The sequence below is a fragment of the Plecotus auritus genome (genome assembly GCF_963455305.1).
Source record: "Plecotus auritus genome assembly, chromosome: 13".
Classification (NCBI taxonomy): domain Eukaryota; kingdom Metazoa; phylum Chordata; class Mammalia; order Chiroptera; family Vespertilionidae; genus Plecotus; species Plecotus auritus.
The window spans coordinates 19,500,662-19,528,043 of NC_137779.1; the positions used below are offsets into that span (position 1 = coordinate 19,500,662).

General features: G+C 39.4%; 1 protein-coding gene across 2 annotated transcripts in view; it reads right to left on the minus strand.

Moving 5' to 3' along the window:
• The window catches only part of ARHGAP32 (Rho GTPase activating protein 32), a 194,294-nt gene that overhangs the window by 77,527 nt on the left and 89,385 nt on the right, over positions 1-27,382 (minus strand). The window contains exons 2-5 of one of the 2 annotated variants that reach the window (XM_080649765.1): positions 23,877-23,985; positions 5,821-5,912; positions 5,240-5,281; positions 4,784-4,868 (exon numbers count right to left, since the gene is read on the minus strand). In XM_080649765.1, coding sequence (XP_080505891.1) covers positions 4,784-4,868; positions 5,240-5,281; positions 5,821-5,912; positions 23,877-23,981 — 324 coding nt within the window. In that variant the 5' untranslated portion in view covers positions 23,982-23,985. The remainder of the gene's footprint in view (positions 1-4,783; positions 4,869-5,239; positions 5,282-5,820; positions 5,913-23,876; positions 23,986-27,382) is intronic. The other variant, XM_080649766.1, reaches the window with a different exon arrangement.

Below are 27,382 nucleotides of genomic sequence, written 5' to 3' on the forward strand. Positions count from 1 at the left end.
CCGCCTCTCCGCATATCCTTTCTTTTTACATTCCCAGGGTCAGGCTGTTATCTCAACCTTTGGTTCCCTAATCTCTCTCTTTAGTCTCCCAAAACTTGCCTCTCACACCTCACCTGTTCCTTTTTTCCCCTTCTCCACTGCTCCTGGGCCTCAGAGTGTCTGGTCCAGACAATTACAGGCTGGACATTCACAGCAGTCTTCCAACTGGTCTCTCTCCATTTCCCTCACACACTGATTATGGTACTTTCTTTTCAAAATCTCTCAATACTTTCTCAACTCCTACTACGAAGGTAATTTAAATGCAAAGTGCAGAAGCTTAGATGAGCTTTGAAGAAAGGCACTTCTCCAAAGAGCTTTGAAACCATGTTTTCCCATAATCCTTCATCTAACCCATTCCGCCCCTCCCCTCCCAGGTGCCTTTGTCTAAGCTGATTTTCCTTGTCTAAATGCTCTGCACTTCTATCTCTGCATATCCCAAATCTATGCAAGCTCCAATAAGCCTTCCTGGAGTGCCACAGGAAGTAACTTCTCTTGCCTTTGAATGCCTATACAAGCACTTTCACAATATGTATTACATTTTTCTTAGGTGTACTGGGATATTGCTTGTTTCCCCTGAGGAAAGAATCTCTTACAAGGTATTCAATAAAAGCATTCCTGATGAATTGTCTGTTGGTTTTAAGACACCCTATGAACAAGTCAGAATGGCAAGGTTTTAAACAGTGCCCACACCACATGTGCCAAGAGTACACATTATGAACAATTGGGCTACACTTGCCGATTGAATGACATGAACGTAATGATTTACATTATTTTTACTTCCTTCAAGTAAAACACCCTATCTCAGTGCTTTGTCTATAAGGAAGGGAGAACAGAATTTCCAAGTCCCATACTTCTAGATTCCTTACAAATCTATTTTTGGAATTATTTTTCCCATACTGAATTCACTTTTCTATCACCATGGTAACCAATCTGCAATTAGTGTTGGTAGGATCTTTAAAAATAAAACTCTATCCAGAAAGCCTTCCAGTATTCAGAAAAGTCCTTTCTCTACATGGAACATGGAAATCAGTTTTATAAGTCAGGGTAAAAATACATCACCCCACCCCCATAAAAAACAGGTCATCAAATCCTAATCAACAGATTTCAAATGGGGTAAAGAGAGTCCTTTTATTCATCTTTTATTTGGTTCTATTACGGTTGCAATTGCACTGTGACATAACTCTGGAGTTTGTACATTTCACCTCTGTAGCCTATACGAGGAGTGGAAACATGAAAAATATTTCTGTTTCACAATATTATGTGGTCCACGCATGCCCGCCGTCAACATCCTAACACATTAAGAGTGACAATACCACTTTAAAACTCCTGAGTCGAGAATGCCAAGTGGAAGAATATATATTAGAGTTACATTTTAGGTGAGTAATAAGTGAACTAAGTTCTAATTTCAGCATATAAGGCAAAAATCAATAATAGACAAAACTGCACTTCAAATTCCTTTGGAAAAAGCTAGAGACCTACACACGTTTTCATAAGCCTCACAGTCCACTTTTCCTTCCAGACTTGGGAGGGAGCACTGTTCCTATGTTGAAGGCCAGGTTTGCTCATCTCCAGACACTACAACCCCCCTCAGCTCAATGAGATGCCCACAGCAGGCAGAACACATGGGAAATGAGATCGAATGACACACCAGCAGAATCACGTCTCCTGTCTTACAGATGCTCACTCTAGAACATACACTGTCAGGAAGAGTGCTTCATGGGCATTTTCACATTTTTGTGTGGTCAGGACTTGCTGAGCACACAGCTTTGGTACCTGGTTTATGATTGAAGAGCAAACCTACAAAGAGAACCCTCTAGTGAGAGAAGAGTTTTCTCTCTCCCAGAGCCCTATGCTCACATCCCAGGGTGTTAATGAAGCAGAGACCTTTCCTCCCCATCACCACCCGCCTTGCTCCCCAGAGGATCTGTTTACATTCCAGATCAATAGTCTCTCTCTCTCCACACCCAGAGGGGCAAATGGACAAAGGGCCAGCTATCCTATAAGCTCCAAATTTCCTAATTTCAGAGTTTGTCTCTTGTGGTTCTATATGCAGCCCCCGTGGAGAACTGGGGCACAGGGAACCAACACAAAGTACTCTACGAGTAAATAAAAGGTCTGATCTCTGATCTAGAGACTGACGTTGTTGTGAGAGTGTGGGCATGTGTGTCTATAACTGTGGCAAGGTGACTTGTTAGTTTACAGGTAGAGTAACATGTCAGCCCTTGACAGTTTCAGACTCAACTATACTTCTTTATGAGCACATTCAGTCAAGTTCTTGGAAGTCCATTACATGGGTCATGTGACTCCGATATCTGATGTATTTTCTCATTGTTCAACCAATGTTATACACCTAAAGTTTTAAAGTGGTATTGTCACTCTTAATGTGTTAGGATTATCCTTGGGCAGGATAATCTCAAATGAGACACGTGATGACAGCAGCCACAATTAACTCACCACATGAACTTTTTCATTGCAAATCCTTCCCTTAAATGACAATGATTTCCTGGCATAAGAGGCAGTACTATTACTACAGAATGTGAAAGAAGAAAAAAAAAAGGAGGGCTTAAGTTTTTATTTGTTTGGGGCTAGAGGAAAACTTAACTTTTTGGTAGGGGTGAGAATAGTAAAATTACCACAGCTTTCGTTTCAAATGCTTTTACACATATGTACTTCTATATAAGATTCTTTTAAAGCTGGAAATATCTACAAGTTACTCTTGAAACTGAAAGTAGCATTAACGGGATGAAAGAACCTTTTCATTGGTTTAAGTCATTTTTATTCATGACTGAAAGTCTCATAGACATGGACCAAAACTCACTGCTGATTCACTTTTCTAATAAACTTTAATGGACCAGAGAAGTTAAGAAATTTATTTTAAGATCACGCAGGTTATATTGCACTGTTGTGCATCATACTCTTTCACCTTTAGCAATATTAACTATGTAAGACATTTTCAAACAGTGGCTTATTCCTTCCTGTTAAAACCAGCAGTTTTGCCCTAACCAGTTTGGCTCAGTGGATAGAGCGTCGGCCTGCAGACTCAAGGGTCCCAGGTTCGATTCCGGTCAAGGGCATGTACCTTGGTTGCGGGCACATCCCCAGTAGGGGGTGTGCAGGAGGCGGCTGATTGATGTTTCTCTCTCATCGATGTTTCTAACTCTCTCTCCCTCTCCCAGTTCTCTCTTTCCAAGCACTACACAATAACATGCAGAAGGCTCCTGGCTGTGATTCACACACAGACCCCCTCCACTTCCCAGCTGTGATCTTAGGTAAGTTCTTAAACTCTTCCTACCTCGATTTCCTCATCTGAAACTGGTGTGAAGACTCAATCAGACAATATACAAATAGTACTTAGTATAAATCTGGCTCACAGAAAACATTCAATAAATCCTGGTTTGTATTTGATTATCATAATCCTGATAACTTCATTTAAAATGAAAAGTCAGGATTTGTGTTTCACATTATTTTTCCTCAACATTTTCACACTCGGGTCGAACATTACAACCTCTTTCCACATTTCTCAGTATCAAGGCAAGAGTGTGCCTGATCACAGAAAGCAATAGTAGCATTTCCCAGGCCATTGCACAGTAACTTTAGCGGCGAAGGCTCAAGAAATAGTTATTAAATTGATATGTTTCCTATGCCTTATTTCAGGTAAAACCTGATCTCTTGGGTTCAGGTTAATTTACCTTAATGCTTTATATGAAATCAGACAAAAAGAAACATTAATTTCAGCTTCAGATGAGCAAATAATAGGAAATGCAAACCACACAAATGTTTTAGTGACCTCCACACTAGATGGCGGCACCACACCAGCCACAGCAGGATGAGAGCGAGGCCTCAAATGGGTAAAACAGAATGAACTGATTACTGATATTTGCATGTTACGAGAGCTATTTCCCTTCTTACTGAAAAATATTTTCTGAAATTTGAATAAATCTTAGTTTTTGAACAATGGAGATGATACAACAGAGAGAAGTGCAATAAAGATAATAAGTTTATGAAATCTAAAACTATATATGGTTTTACTTAAAACAAGAAGTCCTTTCTAAAAATTATCATTTTTTTTCCCTCTGAGGTTTCAATTTCTCTAAACGAAACACAATACAACGCTATATATCAAAACCTATAGAGTCTGTTCAATGTACGACTCAGGGGAAATTTTTCCAAACTTAAATGCACTTATTAAAAGACAACAGCATCGCCCTGGCCAGTGTGGCTCAGTTGGTTGGAGCATCATCTCATGCAACTCAAGGTTGTGGGCTTGATTCCCAGTTAAGGCACATGCCTGGGTTGCAGGTTCAATCCTCGACCCCAGTTGGAACAAGTGTGAGAGGCAACCAATCGATGTGCCTCTCTCTCTCTCTCTCTCTCCCCCCCCCCTCTTTCTCTCTCTCTCCCTCTTTCCTTCCTTTCCCTTCCCTCCCACTCTCTCTAAAAATAAATGGAAAAATTATCCTCCTGTGAAGATATAAAAGAGCCACTTATTTGTATTTTTAAAAAAACACAATAGCATAATATCATAATAACTATGTATGGTGTCAGATGGGTACTAGACTTATTGGGGTGATCCCTTGTAAGTTATATAAATGTCTAATCACTTAAGTTTGTATACCTGAAATGAATATGTTAGTATAACATATATTACACTAGCATAGTATATGTTAATGTGCCTGGCTTATTCCTGAAAAAGAGTCGTGAAGAACAAACTTAACTCAGTATGTAGGAACCACTTCAAACATACCTGTATGCTGCCAAACTCAACGTTCTCATAGTGGAAATGTGCGCATTCAGCCATCTTCGGAAAGTGGCCTTTGGTGAAGGGCAACCTGAAGTCCATGAAATAAATCAGTCAGATACAAGACACTGAGACAGCGAAGGAATCGCCAAGCCTCAGGAGAAAATAAAATGGGTTTAGGAGCTCATGCAAGCAAACTATTTAATAAGCACATGCGCATGAGCACACATATACCCACACACACCCTCTCAGAAATACACTGAATCCAAGGGAAGTTACATGGAGTGCAGGGTCAAAAACACAACAACAAAAATTAACAAGCATCGCTATACTCTCCTCCTCGTGTCCCACGTCAATGCCCACAGGAACACTATGCTGTCGGTGAACGTTATGGAAACTGAGATGAGCCAGCTTCTAGCCAGAAGCAGCATCCCCACCACAGAACACAAAGCCGGGCGTTACCTGTGCATGTTGTCGCAGCCCATCAGTCCGGGATTGGTGGGTCTGGATGCAGAATGAACATTTTTATCCTGTCTGTTCTGTACTCGCAATGAAAACACAGCTATCTAACCCTCTACCAGCTGACAAGGTGGTTTTTCTGCTTAAAGCTGAAACAGACACCTAAAGGATTTCACTTGAGAGCCAGCTACTGGCACCCATCCCCTACCCTTGTGAAGGCAAAGCTGAGATACAGCAATTCTCGTAACTCAAACAACAAACTCGACTTTTCTAAGTGGGTGAGAACACCTGCTAAAGGTACCAAGAAGGACATACTTGGCTTTTTCCTGTTGAACAAATGCAGTCTAATAGATAATGACATGAAGTTGCAGGAACAAAAATTAAAGTGTATTTTTAGACCAGAGCTAGTCTTCAAACCTAGCCCACTAACTGCTGTTTCATAATGTAAGGCTTAACAGTATAGTTCAATGTATGGACAGTAACAGCTTATTTAGTAAGAAATCTAAATAAAGGTTTTAACAGAACTAAAGTAAAGAACTCATTTACAGGCATTCATTTCAAATCTGCGGTAAAATTATACTTACTTTTTCACATGTTTAACCTTCATACTAGCTGTACTGCCACATGTCTTAAGGCTAAGGTCTCCCGGAATCTCAGGCACATCTGCTCCTCTTGCCTTAAAAGTAATAAAGAAAAAAAGGTTTATGACTACGCCTTTAGTATGAGTATATTTTAAAAAGCAGAGTATAGTTTGTTTTAATGGTTCTACTGACTCTGTACCAAGAGCAATACATATTGATTTAATAATCTCTTCTTAAAATTATAATTTACTGAGTTTTAATTATTAAGAATAAGGGGAAAAAATTCACCTAATTTAAATATTTAACTTTACTGTATGAAAAAAAAAATGTTCTGTTAAGAATTTTCATGCTCTTATACTCAAATTTCAAAATCGGCTATTATGTGTCTCGCACACACTTAAACCTCCCCAGGGAGTTGGTGGAATACAGTAACCTTGGTTACAATGATTAATAAAAGGTAAAATGGTAATCGGAACATAATTAGGGGATTACAACATGCATTTCTCACAACAGAAGTTGAAAGTGACATCTATGTAATTATTCCAAATTTATTCCTTCATCTGAGTTTTCATGTGGTGATTTTTTAACTACAGTGACACATTCAACTGCAAGGTTCTTCCCACTCTGAACAAAATACACAGAAAATCTAAAAATCTGTAAAAAACATTTATGCTATATTACCCATGATTTGTAACCTTAATTATTCTGGCCAATGCCACCTGATGCAACAGGGGAGAATAATAAGGGGGTGAGCAGTTAAACTGAGCTAAGAGGAGATTCACAAAGATGTGGTAAATATATGCAATGGAATACTACTCAGCCATAAAAAAAAAAGAAATCTTGCCATTTGTGACAACATGGTTGGACCTTGAGGGCATTACACTAAGCAAAATACATCAGATAAAGAAAGACAGACAAGCCCTGGCCACGTAGCTCAGTTGCTTAGAGCATCGTCCCAATACTCCCAGGTTACGGGTTTGAGCCCCGGTCAGGATGCACACAAGAATCAACCAATGAGCCCTAACTGGTTTGGCTCAGTGGATAGAGCGTCGGACTGAAGGGTCCCAGGTTCGATTCCGGTCAAGGGCATGTACCTTGGTTGCGGGCACATCCCCTAGTAGGGGGTGTGCAGGAGGCAGCTGATCGATGTTTCTCTCTCATCGATGTTTCTAACTCTCTATCCCTCTCCCTTCCTCTTCGTAAAAAATCAATTACAAATATATATATATATATATATATATATATATATATATATATATATATATAAAAGAATCAACCAATGAATGCAAAAATAAGTGGAACAACAACTTGATATTTCTCTCTTTCCCTTCCTCTCTCTCTCAAATCAATAAATAAAAATAGAAAGACAAACACCATATGATATCACTTATATGTGGCATCTAAAAACATAGACCAAAAAACAAAAACCTAAGTTTATAAATACAGAGAAGAGACGGATGGTTGACAGAGCAGGGGGGTAGGGAGTGAGTAAAATGGGTGAACAGGGTCAAAATGCACAAACTTCCAGTTATAAAATAAGGAATTCCTGGGGAAGTAAAGTGCACCCATGTGACTATAGTTAGCAGGACTGTGCTGCAGCTATGAAAGTTGCAGCTTTACTTAGTCAAGCTGGACATGTGGGAACACTATTGTTGCTGTGACCAGACAGGGATCAGGCCTGAAGCAGGTCAGCCTCGGGGGCGGCCTGTAGTGTGTGGGTTCTTGGTTTTGTGCAGGGAAGACTTCACAGCACGAGTCCAAATGATTTTGAGAATAAGTTTATTAAAGCTGGGACAGTGACACAAGGAAGGACTTAGAAGCAGCAACAGGAGAGAAACGAGGCTTTTCCACAGGTACCCTATCAAGGTCACGGTCTCTACTGCTTGGTCATCGCCTTAGTCATTGCAGCTGGTCCTGGCGTCACCCACCTGGTTTGCTGATTTTCTGGGCCTGGAGCTGAAATTGAGGCCTAGATGCTATCTCTAGGGAGGGAGGAAAGGTCAGGGGGTCTAAACAACACCTAGGGCTTTCGGCCCTGGTGACTATACGTATCGGCTATGAAGTGCTCAGACCAGTTCATTCAGCTATCTGCCTCAGTTTCCCCGTTCCACTTGCAGGGAATTTTCCTAGCTTTCCACTGTCCTGGCTCTCTATACCGATGCACACTGCTAAATAATCCTCCAGAAAACACTGATCCCATTTACAACACTACCAACCACATACATGGATGCCTATTCTCTCACAACCTCACAAACACTGAATATCATCAATCTTTAACATTGCCATCTAATAGGACTACTTCATCTTTTTTTTTCCTAATTAAATAGATAAAAGATTCAATAAAGTTTCACACTTTTAGTAGGCATCTGTATTATTGTGTGTGTATATATACATACTTATTGTTAGATTTTGGTTTTTAGATTTTTCAGAGAAAAAGAACATTTTTAAGTAAAAGCTAATCATATTGTCTGACATATAAATATCAAGATTTAATAGCTTGCCATTAAAATTAATAACCTGCAAGATCTAGTCCGTACACTTCCTGATTTAAAGACTTACTATAAAGCAATAGTAATTTAAGTCAGTTGATACTGGACTGGAGTAAGGAAGGACAAATTAAATAAATATAACAGAAAGTCCAGAGAACGCCCACATATAGACAACAAAACTTGACTTGTGAACAAAAGTAACAATGAAATTCAAAAGAATACTACTGTTCAATAAATAAGATTGGTGGCCGAAACCGGTTTGGCTCAGTGGATAGAGCGTCGGCCTGCGGACTGAGGGGTCCCGGGTTCGATTCCGGTCAAGGGCACGTACCTTGGTTGTGGGCACATCCCCAGTAGGGGGTGTGCAGGAGGCAGCTGATCGATGTTTCTCTCTCATCGATGTTTCTAGCTCTCTATCCCTCTCCTCTCTCTTCCTCTCTGTAAAAAATTAATAAAATATATAAAAAAAAATAAAAATAAATAAGATTGGTGAAATTGTGTAAAGTATGCAACATAAGAATAAACCTTGAACCTTCACAAAATTCACTCAATGTGAGGATTAATAATGCTGCTAAAATCAAATACAGAAGGATAACTTTAACATAAGTGAAAGTGCCTTAAACAGGAAATAAAAAAGTATTACTTATAGGAAAAAATTAAATTTGATTACATCAAGATTAAAAACAGGTCATTTAAAAAGAGCTCCTTATAATATATTAAAAACTAACAACCCAATTTTTTAAATGTCAAAAAATCTGAACAGCTATTTCATAAAAGAGGATGTCAAATGGTCAATAATTGTAACTACTCAATGTCATTACTCATCAAATAAATGCAAAATTAAACCATAATGGGATAATACACACTCTCCAAAGAGCTAAATTTAAAAAAAAATTAAAATACCAAAGTTGGCACAAAAAAAAAATGGAGCACTAAAACTCTCATTTATTGCTGATTGAAGTGTAAAATAGTAATAACCACTTAGGAAATTTGTTTGATAATTCGTATTATGTTAAACATGAATCTACCTATAATCCTACAACTACACTCCCAAATATAGACCCAAAAAATACTCCATTTGTACACAAATAAACATGTACACAAATGTTCATAGCTTTTTTATAATCACCAGAAAATGGTCATTATAAAACACAAATACACAAAGAAACAGGGGAATAGCTGAATAAACTATAGAGTGTTTATGCAATGGAATGCTGTGCTTGAAAAAAAATTTATTAACATTAAAAACATGAATAAATGTAGGCATTACTACAGTATGTGACTGTGTGTGGTTGTATTAAAAATTAACAGAAAAAAATGTCAATAGAATTTTTGTGAAACTTCCGCTGGTTCTACATTTGTCTAAAATAGTTATAACTGAGAAAACAATGAGGAGTGAGAAAAGAATCGTATTTCAAAGAATATTTTTAAAAAGACTGTTTTCTAACTTATTTTATAAGTTAACACAGACATCAAAACCACCCAAGGTATTTCAACACCAGTGAGGACACGATTAAGAAAAGCTGTATAAATGTATAAACCAACTGTTTAAAGCACTCATACAGAAAAGACATAAGAGGCTCTGATCTTTAAAAGAAACAAATTATATAAGATAAACTCCATATTCAGCCAAACCCCTGATAAAGAGAAAATCTTAATAGCAGCCAAGCGGGGGCGGGGAAGCATATACACACATTACACTCACAGGACTACATATGAGAAAAGCAGAAAACATGAAATGAGTTCTTTCCATTGCTTTTTAAAACAACTGTCAACACTGAATTCTACACCCAGCAAAATTTATTTCAAAAAAAAGAAAGAATGGGAGGCTTCTCGTCTCTTCTACTGTTTATAACAAAAACTCTACAGAAAACAAAATGAAATAAAATAAAAACAAGCAACTACCTGAGAATTATTAAATATTTAATTAGAGTAAGTGGATTGGGATGCAAAGTCAAGACCTAAAGAATGACTAATAATAAGCTGACAATGTGTTTCCTGGATTCAAACCCTCCCCCCACCCACCTGCCCTTTACCTCTTGGAATTGCCTAAGGAAAGCTGAATCATGATATAAGTAACAAGCAGGACCAGTAAAATTCTAAGGAATTACAACTTTCTGAGTAGAAAATGGCCCTTGAATATGGAAACAAATAGGCAAGAGCTTTCTTTCTTTTTTTTCTTTTTCTTTTTTTTTTTTTCCCCTCCTCTTCCAAGGACAGACTTGGGAGCAACACTTCAGCTGTACCATGGACACATAAGACCCTGAGTGAAAACCCATTCTTCTGACTAGAGAAACAATCAAAGGGGACCCTGTTGTGTAAAGACTGTAGGGATAATCCTCGTTATTTTTTTCTCTTTTTTCTCTCACTGCTTAGGCCTGACGGCAGCCCCAGTCAGGAAAAACTGTGCAGTACAGAGACAAATACTCCTGGAGAACTCCTTCCTTCCAGCCAGAGAAACCAGGAAAAGCATCCTCGGAGAGGAGACAGTGGGTACCAAATCGAAACTGAACTGATGCTAAAACCACCACCTAAACAAGTTCAGATAGAAACTTCAACCTAAACCCCACCAGGTTAATGCCTGGTAAGCCAGAAAAGTCAACATTCTCCAGAGGATTTCAACAGGAGACAGTCTCACAACATAATATTCAAAATATCCATGACACAATAAAAAATTACTTGATACACCAAAAATCTGTAAAATGTGAGCAATTCCCCAAAAAGACACAGATACCAAATATGAGATGAAACAAATGTTGGACCTACCAAAGACTTTGTAACATATACTAGAGGCCCAGTGCACGAATTCATGCACTGGTGGGGTCCAGCTGGCATGCCCCAATGGGGGCCATCGTAGGTGGCGGGGGGGCTACTGCGGGGTGGGGCCAGGCAGGGCAAGCGGCCACAGACATTCTGGCTGTTCTGCCATTCAGTCTATTTGCATGTTACCCTTTTATTATATAGGATCATAAACATATTGAAAAGACAACAATTTCTTTGTAACCTACACAAAAAGCCCAAATTGTAACCTACACAAAAAGCCCAAATTGTTAGGTAGGACCAGGGTCTCGAGGTCTGAGCAGTTCTTACTAAATGCTCTTGTTGCTAAATGTTAAGATGCAGCACAGTATTTTGCAGCTGCAGCTGTAAACAGAATGAGCTTGACAGGAACTCAACCAGATCAAGTAGCCAACTGTAAAGAAAGCAACATGTTATTAACCAAATAGTATGTGGGAAATACTTTTACTCCTATCAAAATATGAAAAACTAAAAATATTTGAATGAAAAGATATGGCACAAAAGACAGGAAACATTACTGCCTAGAATACGAATTAACAAAATCCTTTCATCCTCTTTAGATACTTCCCCATAAGATAATAGTAAAAAGACAAGGCAAAATTCATTATAAAGATATTCACCAACATGAAAAATATACAACAAACTCAAAGTCCTACTAATCTATGAAACATCAATAATATGTCCTGTATTATAGGGCATTATGTAGCCATTAACTTCGTTATTAAGAGTTTTTCATTTAGCACCAATTATCTATATAATAAAAGCGTAAGCAACCGTTACAGCAGAACGACCAGAACGACCAGTCTCTATGATGCGCACTGACCACCAGGGGGCAGACGCTCAATGCAGAAGCTGCCCCCAGGTGGTCAGTGCACTCCCACAGGGGGAGCACTGCTCAGCCAGAAGCTGGGCTCATGGCTGGTGAACGCAGCGGCGGTGGCGGGAGCCTCTTGACTGCCAGCTTAGGTAAGGAGCGAGGGGTCCCAGTCTGCGAGAGGGATGTGCAACAGGTGGACATCCCCCAAGAGTCCTGGACTGCGAGAGGGCGCAGGCCGGGCTGAGGGACCCCCCCCCCCCCCCCAGTGCATGAATTTTGTGCACTGGGCCTCTAGTGAATACATAAATTTCTCCCAGGCAAGTTTTATGGAGTATTAATGGTTTTAAAAATTTTTGTAAATTCCATCAATTAATGTTATCATATATGTTAACTATATCATAAGTATAAATACCAGAGAGAAACTATATAACACTGTGTAGGAAAAATTTCAAAGAGAATTTTTTCTAAAAATTCTATAGAGAATCCCTGCCAAGATTCCCACGTCACTTCCTAGGTATTCAAACACTAACCTGAGCAATGCTGGGAATAGATGGCTCAGATTTCATTAAAATTCCAGGTCAGTGGATCTTAAATTAGGAGAATTATCTGGGTGGGCCTACTTCCTAGTCTCCCAAGGCTTCTGCTGAAGCATCCCTTGGGAATATGCTGCTCATGAGAAGGCAAGCCCTAGAATTAAGTGCAAACTCTGCAGGTAGAGTGGGTAACTGGTGGGAAAAATACAGAGCTGACTCAGCACAACAGCTATCTCTCCTCCTCCCTTGCAACCATGTATTTTCATGCGCATGCGACAATCTGTTCCATATCCCATTTTGCAGATCTCAAAGCCCTCCCTATTTTCTCCTAGGGGAAACTGAATTCCCTTCCCCCTGCACAGCAATGTTTTAACCCCCTTCCAGGGGTCCCTACACTATGTCCAGCAGCTAGTCTTCCCCAGAGATCTCTTCCTTCCAGTGAGCCAGCAATTCTTGCACCTAAGACACTTCCCATGATGTACAATGGGAAACATTCAAGGTTCTCTTAACTGCAGCACCTGAATAGCAAGGTAGAATGTTTATGTTAAGTAGGAAGGAGAGATAAAATTGTATATGGTTTACAATTATAAATCACAGTTCCATGCCTGATGGGAAAGGGGGATAGGTAAACAAAGCATTATTCTTTGAAACTAACAATTTGGAGCATTTTATGGAAGAAAATCATGTTTATATGATGTTAAATTTAAAACTCTCTGCATTGCAAGAAATCATGAAAGAAATACTGTATACCAAAATAATCTCACCACTGTGCAAAATGGGATTATGGTTGTTATGGTTGACAGTCTCTCTCTCTCTCTCTCTCTCTCTCTCTCTCTCTCCAATTCTCTGCCTTTTCTATATAAGCATGTTTTGTGTTTAGAAAGGAGAAGAGAGAAAAAGAGAGAAAGCAGGCTAGCTAGCTTTTCCCACCTCTGCATGTTACCTACCTTACAGCAACCATTTGCAAATGCATAACAAACTGCCATAAATAAATGAAATTATCTATATAATAAAAGGGTAATATGCTCATTAGACTGGACGTCTTCAGGCATCCTTACTGACAAAGCCAGCCTGGGTCCCGGGTGCCTGCCTTCAGCTGGAGGAGGGAAGCCCGGGTCCCGGGTCCTGGGTGCCGGAGGGAAGCCGGTGCCAGCAGTCAGGGGAAGGAAGGCCTACTCTTGCACAAATTTTCATGCATCAGGCCTCTAGTGTATTCCATACAACTCTAATGGACAAAACTAGGTATCCATATTTAGGGAAGAATAAGAATAAAAACATACTTATAATGGGACTTACCCATATATATATATACAATCAACTGAAAAAGCAGTTTTTGAATGGAAAATTCATTCTGCCAAGAAAGGCAAACAGGACTGCCAGTTTCCAAATGCAACCACAGTTTAATCATAGTAAATAAATGCAACAATCTCTATAATGAAACGGTTATAAAATTTTAATTAGTCTAAGTATTATTCCCTTTCTTACAAAGAAGAGATAATGGGGTAGAATTTAATAATCATCATCCCAATACATCAGAAAAGCTAAATTTATTAAATCTACAGTATATTACATTATCACTAAAATGATTCTTAAAGAATATCACAAAGAAATTCAATTAACTGAGTTATGTGTGAATATTTTCAAAAGAATTTTGTACAGCAAAATACGCTTGATGTTAAAAACATATTACAAAACAATTTTCCTCACTTTTTTCCTCCAGTATGTTATCTAGACCTCCCAGTGTGCAAGTGCTAAATAACAGAAATAGGACTCAAAGGAGGCAGGCAGGTTTAAGTATGTGGAAAACTCACAAATCATACAAGTAGCTATCAAATGAGCCCCAGGAGTAAACTATATAGTTACTGCTATTTAATTCTCAATTTTGATGAGGAACAACAGGGTGGGAATACTAAAGCAAAAAAAAAAAAAAAAAAAAAAAGATTTCTGAAACTGATTATAAAACTAGTACTTTTGCAGCAAAGGAGTCGCCTTTAAAGTTCACTTCTATCAGAAAATATCTCCTTGGAAAGAACATGCAACAACTGGGACGAAATTATTCAGGAGCAATGTTTAAAATAATTTAAGAAAAATGATCAGCAAGTGCCATCAGAATACTAATACAAATTCTCTAGGCAACAGCTAGGCAATCAACTTAAAAATTAACACACACATATTAGCAAAATCTTAAAACATCCTGAAGTTTCTACTTTTCTCTAATGCAGATTTATCTGTTCACTCCTATCTGCCCCAATCATTAAAGATAACCCTACTGATTCAGCCGATATTTTCTGCTGAAAACATGGGGTTCCATGTTGTATATACTTTTACCAGACATTTTATGAAAAGATTCCTAGGAAAATCTAAAAACAATACAATTGACTTTGTAGGTACTTTATTCAGGTAACGTACTGCTATTCTTCTGTGCTGCTAGAAAATGGTCTGTTTTTACACTTGAATTTTGTGCACCAGATCTACTGGTAAAAATGTACATATAATGTTTAAACGTGCATTATAAAAACATAAAATGTGAATTCTTCCTGGAATAGGCAGGGTATGAATAGAAGGGTGGAAGGGGACCAAGAACCACAAATGATGGAGACACTGAATTGGAAATATTCTACTAAAGGAAGAAATGGCAAGATTCTAGACTACCCATGATACCCCATTCTTCTACCTGCATGTGTTTTATGTACTTCCTCCTTCAGTATTTCACAAGCTTAAACATTTTTGTGAAAAGTCATATAACAAATTCTATCAGTAAAAGTAACATCCAGATCACTTAAAGTCTTAAAGAGTGCAATATTTGTAATGTAGTTTTTAGTTTCATAGTTAACAAATAAATGCTGGGTTTATGACCAATTCACCAGTTCAAAAGATTTTAGGCTTAACCTTATAAAACTACCCATTTCCAACACTTTTTAACCTATAAAATGAACACGTTCACACATTCAACCTAATATAAATCCCAGAACTCCCAGTAGTGCATTAATTACCTTCCATAATTAACACTGCTTGATTCATGCCAGAGAATTCCCACAATTTTCAGCCAGAAGCGAATGTACTATGGAAGGGGGTGGGCTTGGGGTTGTTTATTGAAGAGCATTGAACATACTGGCAGAAACTCAAGACCTGGGCTTTGCATATTAATCAATGGGTGCTTTTGTGATTGTTCACAAAGCAACTCTAAACAAAACATTCTGTTTTTAAAACTGAAATGATAAACACCATCAGTGTCTCTGAATTATGAGAAAATTCACCCATCAATCAAAAATGAAGAGTTAAACATCACACAGTAATAAAGAGCTAAAGAAATTCGTTGAAGGAACATGTGCAAAGACTTTTTTTTTCTTATTCAAATGGCAAATGTTTTTATAACTGATGGGCAAAAGGAACCATAGAGAGTAGAGCAATACACACCTCTTCCAAAATTACCTCTTCAAGATTATTCAGGAAGAATGACTATTCTATCAATCAACTTTATAAAGCAGGCAATAGTGGGGGAATATGGTTCAAATACAAGGCGGGTACTTTTGGAAAGCCTAAGAAAAATGTAATGGTCTAACTTTTGATTTAAAACAGAAAGGAAAAAAAAAAAGAAGGGGAGAAGAAAACAAAAGAAGAGAAAAGAAAATTCATATGAACAGATGAGATAAAGAAAAGCAGGAAAATCAGGGTGTTGTCACGGAAAAAACAACTGGTTCAATTTGTCCAGAGAAGGACAATTTCATTCATTCAAAAAATATTTACTGAGAAGTTACTATGCCAGGCACAAGTGACAAAACGGTAAACATTAGTGACAAAGTCCCTGAACTCAAGGAGCTTACAATCTCATGGGAAAGAAAGACAATTTTCATACAAATATTCAGAATTTCCAAACACTGTGGAGAAAACTAAAGAAACATAAGAAGGACAAGGAGAGCACGGTTATTATTTCATCTACGACGGTGAGTGAAGGCAGCACTTGATTGTAAAGAGGGAATGGAAGGAAGAGAGGGAGCAAGCTTTGCTTATTAAGAATTTTTCATTGGAAGGCAGCTATGCTCACCACTATACCACCAACGCAGCTCAGTGGATAGAGCCTCGGCCTGCAGACCGAAGGGTCCCAGGTTTGATTCGGGTCAAGGGCACATGCCTGGGTTGTGGGCTCAATCCCCAGTAGGGACCGCACTTTCAGAAAAAAAAGACCACAAACACAAAGGCGCCGGAGCAGCGAACGCTTGGCGTAGTCCAGAAATAAGTAGCAAAAAGGTCAATGTAACTGGAGCAAAATGATCAAGTGAGGAAGAGCTTTGGCTTTTAAGGAAAATGAATTAAAACCATTTCATTTATAACAAACCACAAGGTCTTAAAGCTGGGTGACTGAAATAAAGTTAGTGTTATTAACATAATCTGTAAAGTTAAAAAGAAGCTCATTGAGGGGGAAGAAAGATGAGATTTAGTGAAGATCTATAGCTCCTGGCTTCCACAGGACCTACAGCTGGGAAATGAATTCTTACAGGGCTAGGGACATGGAAAGAGAGACAGAGGAAAAGAGCCCACCCTTGTTTGTGAGTGTGTGTGGGAGAGAGAGAAAGAGAGAGAGAGAGAGAGAGAGAGAGAGAGAATGCATGAGAGAGCACATGCTTATGCACATATACGTGTTTATGAGAGAGGAAGAGGGACAGGAAGGAAGGAAGGGGAGAGCATCGTTCATCACACACACACACACACACACACACACACACACACACACACACACACACAGTGTTGACAACTCCAAGAACTAACTTTGTATCTTTTAAATTTTTCAGTATTTTGGAAGTACAAAATTTACACTTCATTTTTCATGACCCCAGTTGTTAGCATATGAGATCATTTTGAGCCAAGACCACTGATTTTATTTGATTAATAACCATTTCATTTGCTACAAAACAAGACCCACTTTAGCCCTGAGCCTTGAACACGTTAATTTTAATGGTAGAAAAGATAACAAGTGAGAAACTGTTCCTAACAAAAGAAATTTGAGAAATAACAAGATATATTCTGAGAATACTGAAATGATGGATACTAAAAATAAAATGAAGAAACACTAAGAAGTATGATTAAAGTGGTTTTAGTTAAAATATTGAAAACTGGTGAGAGATTTCCTCTTACTTTCTTTTTGTATCTTTTATTTTTTAAGATTCTAATGTTTACTTACTATATAATTTATTATTAAAACATTGCAAATAAATATTTTACTCTTCATTTTTTAAAGCTCTTTTTGATTTCTTAAGATAACTCATTATTTTGTTACAAGTTGATGAAGAGTAATAAATAAATCATGAACCGTACATCAAAAAAGGAGAGAGTCTTATTTTATCATTTGTTCTTTCTGTTTTGTTTTAAAATGACTATTTACAACAGACCAAATACTAAAAAGGGGACGATCAGTAATCAAAAGCCTCCCAACAAAAAAAAACTCCAGGACCAGATGGCTTCATTGATAAATTCTTCCAGACATTTAAAGAAAAGTTAATAGCAATCCTTCTCAAACTCTTCCAAAAAATAAAAGAAAGAAAACTTCTAAACTTATTTTATGAGGCTAACATTACCCTGCTACCAAACCAGACAATGAAGCCACACACACACGCAAAAATTACAAGCCAATATCCCTGATAAACACTGATGAAAAATCCTCAACAAAATATCAGCAAACTAAATTCAACAATACATTGAAATACACCATGATCAAGTGGAATTTAATGCAGAAATTCAAAAATAGCTCAACATCCACAAATCAATCGATGTGGTACACCACATTCACAAAACGAGTTACACACATCTTATGATCATCTCAATGCATGCAGCGAAAGCATTTGACAAAATTCAACATTTACCATGAAAGCTCTCAATAAAGTAAACATAGAGGGAGAGCACTTCAACATAATAAAGCCATATATGGTAAGCCCACAGCTCACATCATACTCCAACATGAAAGCTTCTCTTCCAAAATCAGGAACAAGACAAAGATGCCTCCTCTCTCCCACCATGGCTATTCAACATAGTCCCAGCCAGAGCAATTAGGCAAGAAGGGGAAAAAAGGCATCCAGTTTGGAAAGGAAGAAATAAAACTGTCACTATTTGCAGGTGACATACAGAAAACCCTAAAGGCACCACCGAAGAACTGTGAGTACCAATAAATGAATTCAAAGTCGCAGGATACAAAATCATTATACAAAAATCAGTTGTGCTTCTCAATGCAAATAACAAACCATCAGAAAGAGAAATTAACAAAACAATCCCATTTATAATTACAGCAAAAAGAATAAAACATCTAGAAATAAACTTAACTAAGGAGATGAAAAACCTGAACACTGAAAGACATGTCATTGATTGTTAATCCTCACTGGAGGATCTTTTTTAATGGGAATTTAAAAACAAAACAAAACATACACATGAAAAAATTAGAATACCAAAATAATAACACAATAAGGTGCTACCACATCTATAATAATAAACGTGTAATATGCTGACCAGACGTCCTTCCAGACAACCTTTCGGACAAAGCCAGGGCTGTGAGGGAAGCCCGGGTCCCAGGTGCCAGAGGGAAGCCGGCAGCAGGGGGAAGGAAGGCCTTCTCTTGCACGAATTTCATGCATCGGGCCTCTAGTCTGATATAATCGGTAATTTCCATAAACAAATCAATGTGGACTCCAAAAAGGGTAATTCATTAGCTTTCTATGTATGCAGCATGTGACATTTTAATACAAACCACCATATAGTAACAGATTACACCTTTCTTCCCATTCAATAAATTCAATGTAGGTTTGGGGGAGGTTATAAGAATTGTAGGGGGGAAATGTGGAAGATTTAAAAATAGCAGAGATTACTGAATATTCTTTCAGTGGAATGCTGGCACCTCCAGGGATAACCTGATTCCACAGGGGTGTGGGGCTTGCTTTGTTTGCCTATTTTACACCTCCTCAGAAAAGTGAACTTGTAGAAAACTCATAGCACAAATAAGTCCTGTCCATAAAAATGCAAACTGTGCCCAGTGGAACTGAACAGTTTTGCAGTCTTGCATCCCTCTGCACCAGTTTTAACATGATGGGTCTGTAACATCGAATTCTCCTTGGAACTAGTTGTAACACTTGACTGATTCCTTCATTAATCAATGAGTTAAATACCTTTGGTATGTGTTCATTTTATATTTGTCTTGAGAGTCATGCTTATATTCTCTTCTAAACTTCATCCTTCAGTAAGGTGAATATAAAATGATGCCTATGCCTTCTCAGAGATCTCACAATATTGGTAAGGAAAACAGCCAACTAGGATGAGAGTAGGTATTACAATAGAGATATGACTAGCCAACTAGGATGAGAGTAAGTATTACAAGAGAGATATGAATAACATGTGAGAAGTAAAATAAAACTGTTTTCTGTCTGAAAGGTTTAAGAAAGTCTTACCTCTTAAGTTATAATTATATAACAAGGCAGGGGCCAAGAATCCAGGGCCAACCCACCCACTGCCTGCTTTTGTGTAGCCCATAAGCTAAAAGTGTTTTCTACATTTTTTTAATGTTGGGGGCAGGAGGATCAAAGGAAGTATGATTATCTAATGACATGTGAAAATTACATGACATTCAAATATCAGTGTCCAGAAATAACATTTTATTGGGACACAGCTACACTCATTAATGTATTATCTGTGGCTGCTCTCATGTTACAATGACAGGGCTGAGTAGCTGCGAGAGACCTTGTGTGGCACTCTCATCAATCCACACTGCCGGTCAACACACCATAAACTGCAGTCTCTATAATAATAAAAGCATAATATGCTAATTAGACCAGACAGCCAAACGACCTTCGGGATGTCCTTCTGGTCGAAGCCGGGGCTGCGAGGGCTGAGGCAAGCCGCCGCGGCTGCGAGGGCCGAGCCCCTTGCACGAATTTCATGCATCGGGCCTCTAGTTGAATTATAATTCAACAGCATTTCAAGTTCCACAGGTATCACCCATACCACATTTTTAAAACTACCACTTCATACAGATCATGTAAAAATAAGCGAAGACAAGTGGACTTTGAATGTCACGCTTTTAAGGCAGAGAAGAGTATGGGTTTTGTTAGCAAATCAGATGGTAGAACATTGTGCTTATTACCCAGTGACACCACAGCTGTGCTGAAAGATAGAATATACACCAATATTACCAAACTCTGCACTAATCACAATATTCTCAACTACCAGGAAAGCCATGATGTCAAAAATTCAAAAATTCTAAAAGGTTATTATCACCACACAGGACTTCTTCACAAAAACAGAAACAAGATAGCATCCAAAGTAAATTTCCAGGTAGCTCATTGGTTAGCCAACAAGGAAAGTCATTTATCACTTACTTACCAGTGGTGAACCCATTAAATCGTATTTGACTGCAGCTGCCAAAGAAATGTATCCAGAGAAAACAAACAGCTTAAGCCTATTAGCCTTTTGGTCAGAATGGCTGTTTGAAGAGTTGAGGTTATTGGGAGCAAAATCAATAGTATATTTAAAAAAAAAAAAAAAGGCAAATGACTGCAATTGGCTTTCCTTGACTCTTGATGAGTCAACAAACGTAGCCAATATTGCTCAATGGCAGAGGAGTCAATGCCAAGTTTAAAGTGGCTCAAGAATTAGCTCCTATGAACAGGCTGCATGGGGAAACTACAGGGGACAACATTCTCAAATAAACTCAGCAAACATTAGTCCAGTACAACCTGAAGTGGAATCTACTAAGATGCATTGAAACTGATTTTGGCAAAAAACGTGTGGAGCAGAGAAGGACTGGACATCCTTTCAACCTCTGTTACTGAACACTAAATGGCCTTTGTAATTAGTTTTTGCTGCACATTTGGTGCTATTTCTTAATAAATTCTACCTAAAATTACAAGGCAAAATTTACTGGGATAATACTGTCAGAAAGGCAAGTAATCATGAGCTGCTATACATACTTCCAAACATGAAACCAAGATCAGAGATCTCCATCACCATATCAACTTGCAGTGCATATATTTTCCAAACTCAAACTACACTTCCAGCAGGCTTTTTCAGAATACGATACAAATGCAAAGTAAATTTCCATACTGCAAAATCCACTTAACTGTGCAACTGAGGCGCTTCCTTCTAACCTTCAAGTGGAAGTTTGCAATGTTATGCTAAAAGGCAAATATTAAACAAAAAAATCTAATAGAATTCTGGAAATGCCTTCTAAGCAATGAATACGCTCAATTAAAATCATATGCTCACAAACAGATGTCAGTATTTGGCAGTACGTATCTGAGTGAAAAGGCATTTTCAAAAATGAAATGTGTAAAATCTCATTACTGATCTGCATTGACAGACGAACATTCACATTCAATTCTCATGATGAGAAACACTAACTTTTAATTACAATGAAATAAAATGTTACTTTCCACAGAAAGATTTCATTGTTCTGATTCAGAGACCGGAATTATGTAATGTTACAATAGATTAAATGGGCATTTTAAATTTATGTGGAAAACAGTACTGCATTAGATTCCACCTAATCCCCAACACAAACTGCTTTTCCAGCATCTCAGTGAATGTCAACTCCATTCTTCAGGCTGATCAGGCCAAAAACACTTGAAGTCACCCTTGACTTCTCTTTATCTCACTCTCTGTATCCCATTCATCAGCCAAAACGGTTGGCTTTATCTGTAAAACTATATCCAGAATCTAACCATTTTTCATCGTATCTACAATCCTGGTTCAAGCGATCATTATCGTTCCTCTATTACAGTAATCTTCTAACTGGTCTCCTTATTTCCTCTTTCACCTCCCCATTTAGCCTATCCACAGCAGCCAGAGACTCCCTTTAAAATTTTAAGCCACATTATGTTACTTTTCAGCCAAAAAATCCTCCAGTGGTGTCCCTCGCCCCCTCAGCATAAAAAACCAAAGACCTTCAGATAGACTACAAGAAACATCAGCCATACGACTGCTCTCCACCCACCCAACCCCCTTCTCTGACCTCATCTCCTTCCACTTGCCCCCGGCTCAATTCCAGCCACATGTCCTCTTTGGGGGGGTCTGTTCCAATGCTTTTTAATCCTCTGCCCCACACTTTAACTTGTTCTTCCACTGCCTGAAATGATCTGTTCCAGAGAAGTCACCGCCCAGAGGCCGTCTGTGCCCACCCTGCATAACTAGTTAGCAACTATCCTTTCACACTGCCCTGCTCTCCGGAACCCTGCTACTCGGCACTCATTTTCTACAATAGCACATACCACCACTTGACAGCTTACATATTAATTAATTGCATTTCCTCCCACCCCGTTAAAATCTAAGCTCCATGAAGGCAGGAAATGTGTGTGTTTTGTTCAGGGTTAGAGTCTAAACCAGTGCCTGGAATAAATTATCTATATTATAAAAAGCCAGTGGCCAGAACGCCAGAACCACCCAACAACCGGTCACCAGGAGGTGCATTGATGGGTCCCGCGGAGATGGCGGGAGGGACTCTGGGTCCCCTGGCAGTGGTGGCGGGAGGGACTCTGGGTCCCACGGCCGTGGCGGGAGGGACTCTGGGTCTCCTGGCAGCGGTGGTGGAAGGGACTCTGGGTCCCACGGCCGTGGCGGGAGGGACTCTGGGTCTCCTGGCAGCGGTGGCGGAAGGGACTCTGGGTCCCACGGCCGTGGCGGGAGGGACTCTGGGTCTCCTGGCAGCGGTGGCGGAAGGGACTCTGGGTCCCACGGCTGTGGCGGGAGGGACTCTGGGTCTCCTGGCAGCGGTGGCGGAAGGGACTCTGGGTCCCACGGCTGTGGCGGGAGGGACTCTGGGTCTCCTGGCAGCGGTGGCGGGAGGGACTCTGGGTCCTGCGGCCGTGGCGGGAGGGACTCTGGGTCCCGTGGTGGTGATGGGAGGGACTCTGGGTCCCGTGGCAGGAGGGACTCTGGGTCCCACGGCATGGCGGGACTCTGGGTCTTGCACGATTTTGCGTGCTGGGCCTCTAGTTTGCTCAATAAAAGAACAAAGCAATAACAGCAACACATTTTCTGTAAGTAATGCTTCTTCAGCTCCTCTTTCTTATGTAAGGAAAATATGCATGCATCCATTCCAGCAGTAAGTGATATTTATCCATAAATATATAAACTAATTGCAAAATATCTATTTCAGGAAGAGCTGCATTTCCAATTTTATTTCACTCTTTGTTTAATAATTATTTGCCCTAGCCGGTTTGGCTCAGTGGATAGAGCATCAGCCTGCAGAACAAAGGGTCCTGGGTTCCATTCCAGTCAAGGGTATATGCCCAGGTTGTGGGCTTGATCCCTAGTAGGGGGTGTGCAGGAGGCAACCAATCAATGATTCTCTCTCATCACTGACGTTTCTATCTCTCCCCCTCCCTCTCTGAAATCGATAAAAATGTATTTTTAAAAATGCGTGCATCCACGTTCATAACACTGCTTTACCATTGCGCTCAGCGTTTCCTCCCAATCGGGCCGCTCTCGGGGGTGGACGTTTCTGTGTAGTTCTGGAACAAAATCATCCTCTTCAGAATGTACCGAGGACTTCATCTTCCTAGAGATCAAAACATGAGAGACTCTGATAAGAATTTATGCTTCTATAAAAACTTTTCAATGACTACAATTCAAAGAACAGAAAATTATGTGAAATTTGAAGTTTAACTAAATGAGCTTTGGTGGCTGGTATTGTTCCTCTATTTCTACTCGAGTTTTCAGAAGTCTTTCCTGATGTACCAAACACCTGCTTTTATTACAGGAGATAAAACTAAGGTCTTTAATTAGTTAACCTTTATGATCTGTGATAATCCTATCTAATAAAGAGGGAATATGCTAATTGACTGCTCTGCCCTCAAAGATGGCGGCACCCACAGCCACAAGATGGCAGTGACCGGTCCCCTCAGCCCCGCTGCGTGCTTGCCTCCGGAATCCCCCAGTCCCCTCAGCCCCCCATCCGCCCAGGCCCTGCCCGAGGTGCAGGCAAGCCTTGAACGGCAGGTGCCCAGCTGCCCAGGACCACCCAAGGTTCAGGTAACCAGGGCCAGCCAAGGCTTGAGCTTCCGGCAGTGGCAGCAGCAGAGGTGTGATGGGGGTGTCGCCTCCCACCCCTGAGGGCTCCCGGACTGTGAGAGGGGGCAGGCCAGGCTGAGGGATCCCCCCTCCAGTGCATGAATTTTCATGTACCAGGCCTCTAGTTATTATATAAGGACTGATTTTTATCAGTTCAACATAGTTGGTACCTTGAAAAGATTTGCAACAGTGGTCAATATTTATAGAACTGTGCTAAGCATTAGTAAAATTTCAGGATGAAGGGACAGATACAGTACTTTTTCCCCCCAATTTATGGAGGACAGTGTATTAAATTAACATTCTCAATGAGAATAACTATGAATATTAGACAAAACATATAAAGCTTCTTGCCTAAAGGCACAAGAAAGCAATCAATACAAATAGACTATCTGGGACTACATTCTTTGAGAGAAGAAAACCCATGAAGCAAATTCCATACTTAATCATTCTTTTTGTATAACAGACCATACAAATCAATGATTGAAACTAAAAGCCAATGATACTCTTACAGTGTAACTAGGCTGAAGAGGCAGAGGTTGGATGCTGGGGTCGCCAAAGTAGATGGGGATTCAGGGTAAAAAATGCCACCCCTCAAAGACCTGTAGAGGAAGAGTCCAAAAATAGACATGGAAATTCCCCTCAAATTGTTAACTGATTTCCCAGCTTGTAAGTATGTCGGACAAGATGCCAAGAAACCTATCAAAAAACAGCTGCTGGGTAACTAATAGGCCCAGCAGACATTTCACAGGCTCGCCGTGCTGAGGAAATGGAGGTTGGCAAGCAAGCACTACCCAGAACAGAGGGGCACTGAAAAAAACAAACAAAACAAAAAGGCCAGGACTCTCAACTGGGAGGCCATAAAGCCATGCCTGAGGACTAAGGACAAAACAGCAACAGAAAAGCTCAAAGCAAGCCCCAAACCATGATCAGAGCTGTAGGAGAAAAACTAACTCTCTTCAGAGGAAATAACATTCTACAGACCCCTTGCAAATTTTTCATCCACCTTGTCTGGTAGCCAATAAACATTATAAGGCAAGCTTTAAGAAAACAAGAACAAATGAACACATTTTTGAAAAAGCGCAGTAAAAACAGAGAAAGAGTCACGTTTGATTCGAATTTTAGAATTACCAGAAAGGGACTTAAAAATGGCTATGACGGATTTCTGGCTTCTGGTTATGATGTAGAAAGCTGTAAAAAGCAGCACTCCCAGCCTAACAACAAGACAGATAATCTATGAAATCATAACTTTTCTTGAATCCATCAAAAAACTAAGGTCTCGTGGCAACCCACTGCTAGCCTAAACTCTACGGAAAGACAGGAATATCCAAGATGATCTAAATCACAAGCAATCACTAGTACAAGGCATGGGTAGAAGAGAGAGACACAACTGGTAAGAAGAATTCAGTATCAAGCTGTTAAAAATATTTATAATTAATGTGTTCAGAGAAAAGTATGTCTACAATAAAATAGATGAAAAGATAAAGTACTTCAAAAGAAAATTATAATTATGAAAAACAAAAAAAATGTTCATCCTAAAAATAAAATATCTCAAATTAAGAACTCAATGGATGGGTTTAACAGAACAATGGACAGGGCTAAAGAGAGGATTAGTGAACTAGCAGATGGTTCTACACTGAAGAACAAAGACAATAGGAACAGAAATACACAAAATAGCATAAAACACAAGAGACTTGGTAAAAGGTCTCAAATATGTCTAAAACTAGCAACTCAGAGGTAAGAAATATAATAAAAGAGAAAGGGACAAAAGCAATATTTGAAAAATAATGACCGAAAACTTTTCAAAACTGATGAAAGTCATCCAACTACAGATTGAAGAAGTCCTCAAGCAGGATTTTTAAAAAGCATCTATTTAAAAAATAAAACAAAATGAAGATATTCTTAAAAACAGCTAGAGAATAACAGACAAGTTGAGCCCTAGCTGTTCTGGCTCACTGGATAGAGCATCGACCTTCGGACTCAAGAGTCCCCAGTGTGGTCCCAGGTTCGATCACAGTCAGGGGCACATGCCTGGGTTGCGGGCTCAATCCCTAGTTGGGGGTGTGCAGGAGGCAGCCAATCACTGATTCTCTCTCATCATTGATGTTTCTAACTCTCTCTCCCTCTCCCTTCTGCTCTGAAATCATTCTACACTAATAAAAGAGTAAAATGCAAATTGATCATACCTTTGCGACACACGCCAGCCAATCAGGAGTGAGTATGCAAATTAACCCAACAATGATGGTGGGTTAATTTGCATACACAGGCGCCGAGGGCCCGACACTTGCGTTGTTGCCATGGTGACAACGCAGGCATTCCTCACCGCCCCAGCCGCTCCAGGCCTCTGGGCAGTGTGGGAAGGCGGAAAGGCAGCTCTGGGCTGAAGCGAAAGGGCGGCTCCAGCCAGAGCAACGGTGCCGGCAGCCAGGGGAAGGAAGGCCCATTATTGCACGAATCTTCGTGGATCGGGTGTCTAGTAGAAATATTTTTTTTAAATCTTTAAAAAATACAAGTTGACTTCAAAGAAGCAATAATAACAATGCAAGAAGACATTTCAATGGAAATGAGAAGATAATGAAGTAAATCTTCAACTTAATAAAAGGAAAAATACTGCCAGCCTAGAACTCTCCTCTTGTAAAATCATGTAAAATAAGTTATTTTCAAATAAAAGATGAAAGAATTTCCCACCAGAAGAACTGGAAAATAAAAGGAGCATTATTCCCACCCAAAGAAACTGACCCCAGAACTACAGAAATGAACAAAGAGTGTAATAAAGAACAAAATGTGAGGAAATTTAAGTAAATATTAGCAATAAAACTAATGCACACACAAAAATAATATCCTCGGAAGTTTATAATAAACATAAAGCACAGAGGCTTGGAAATGTA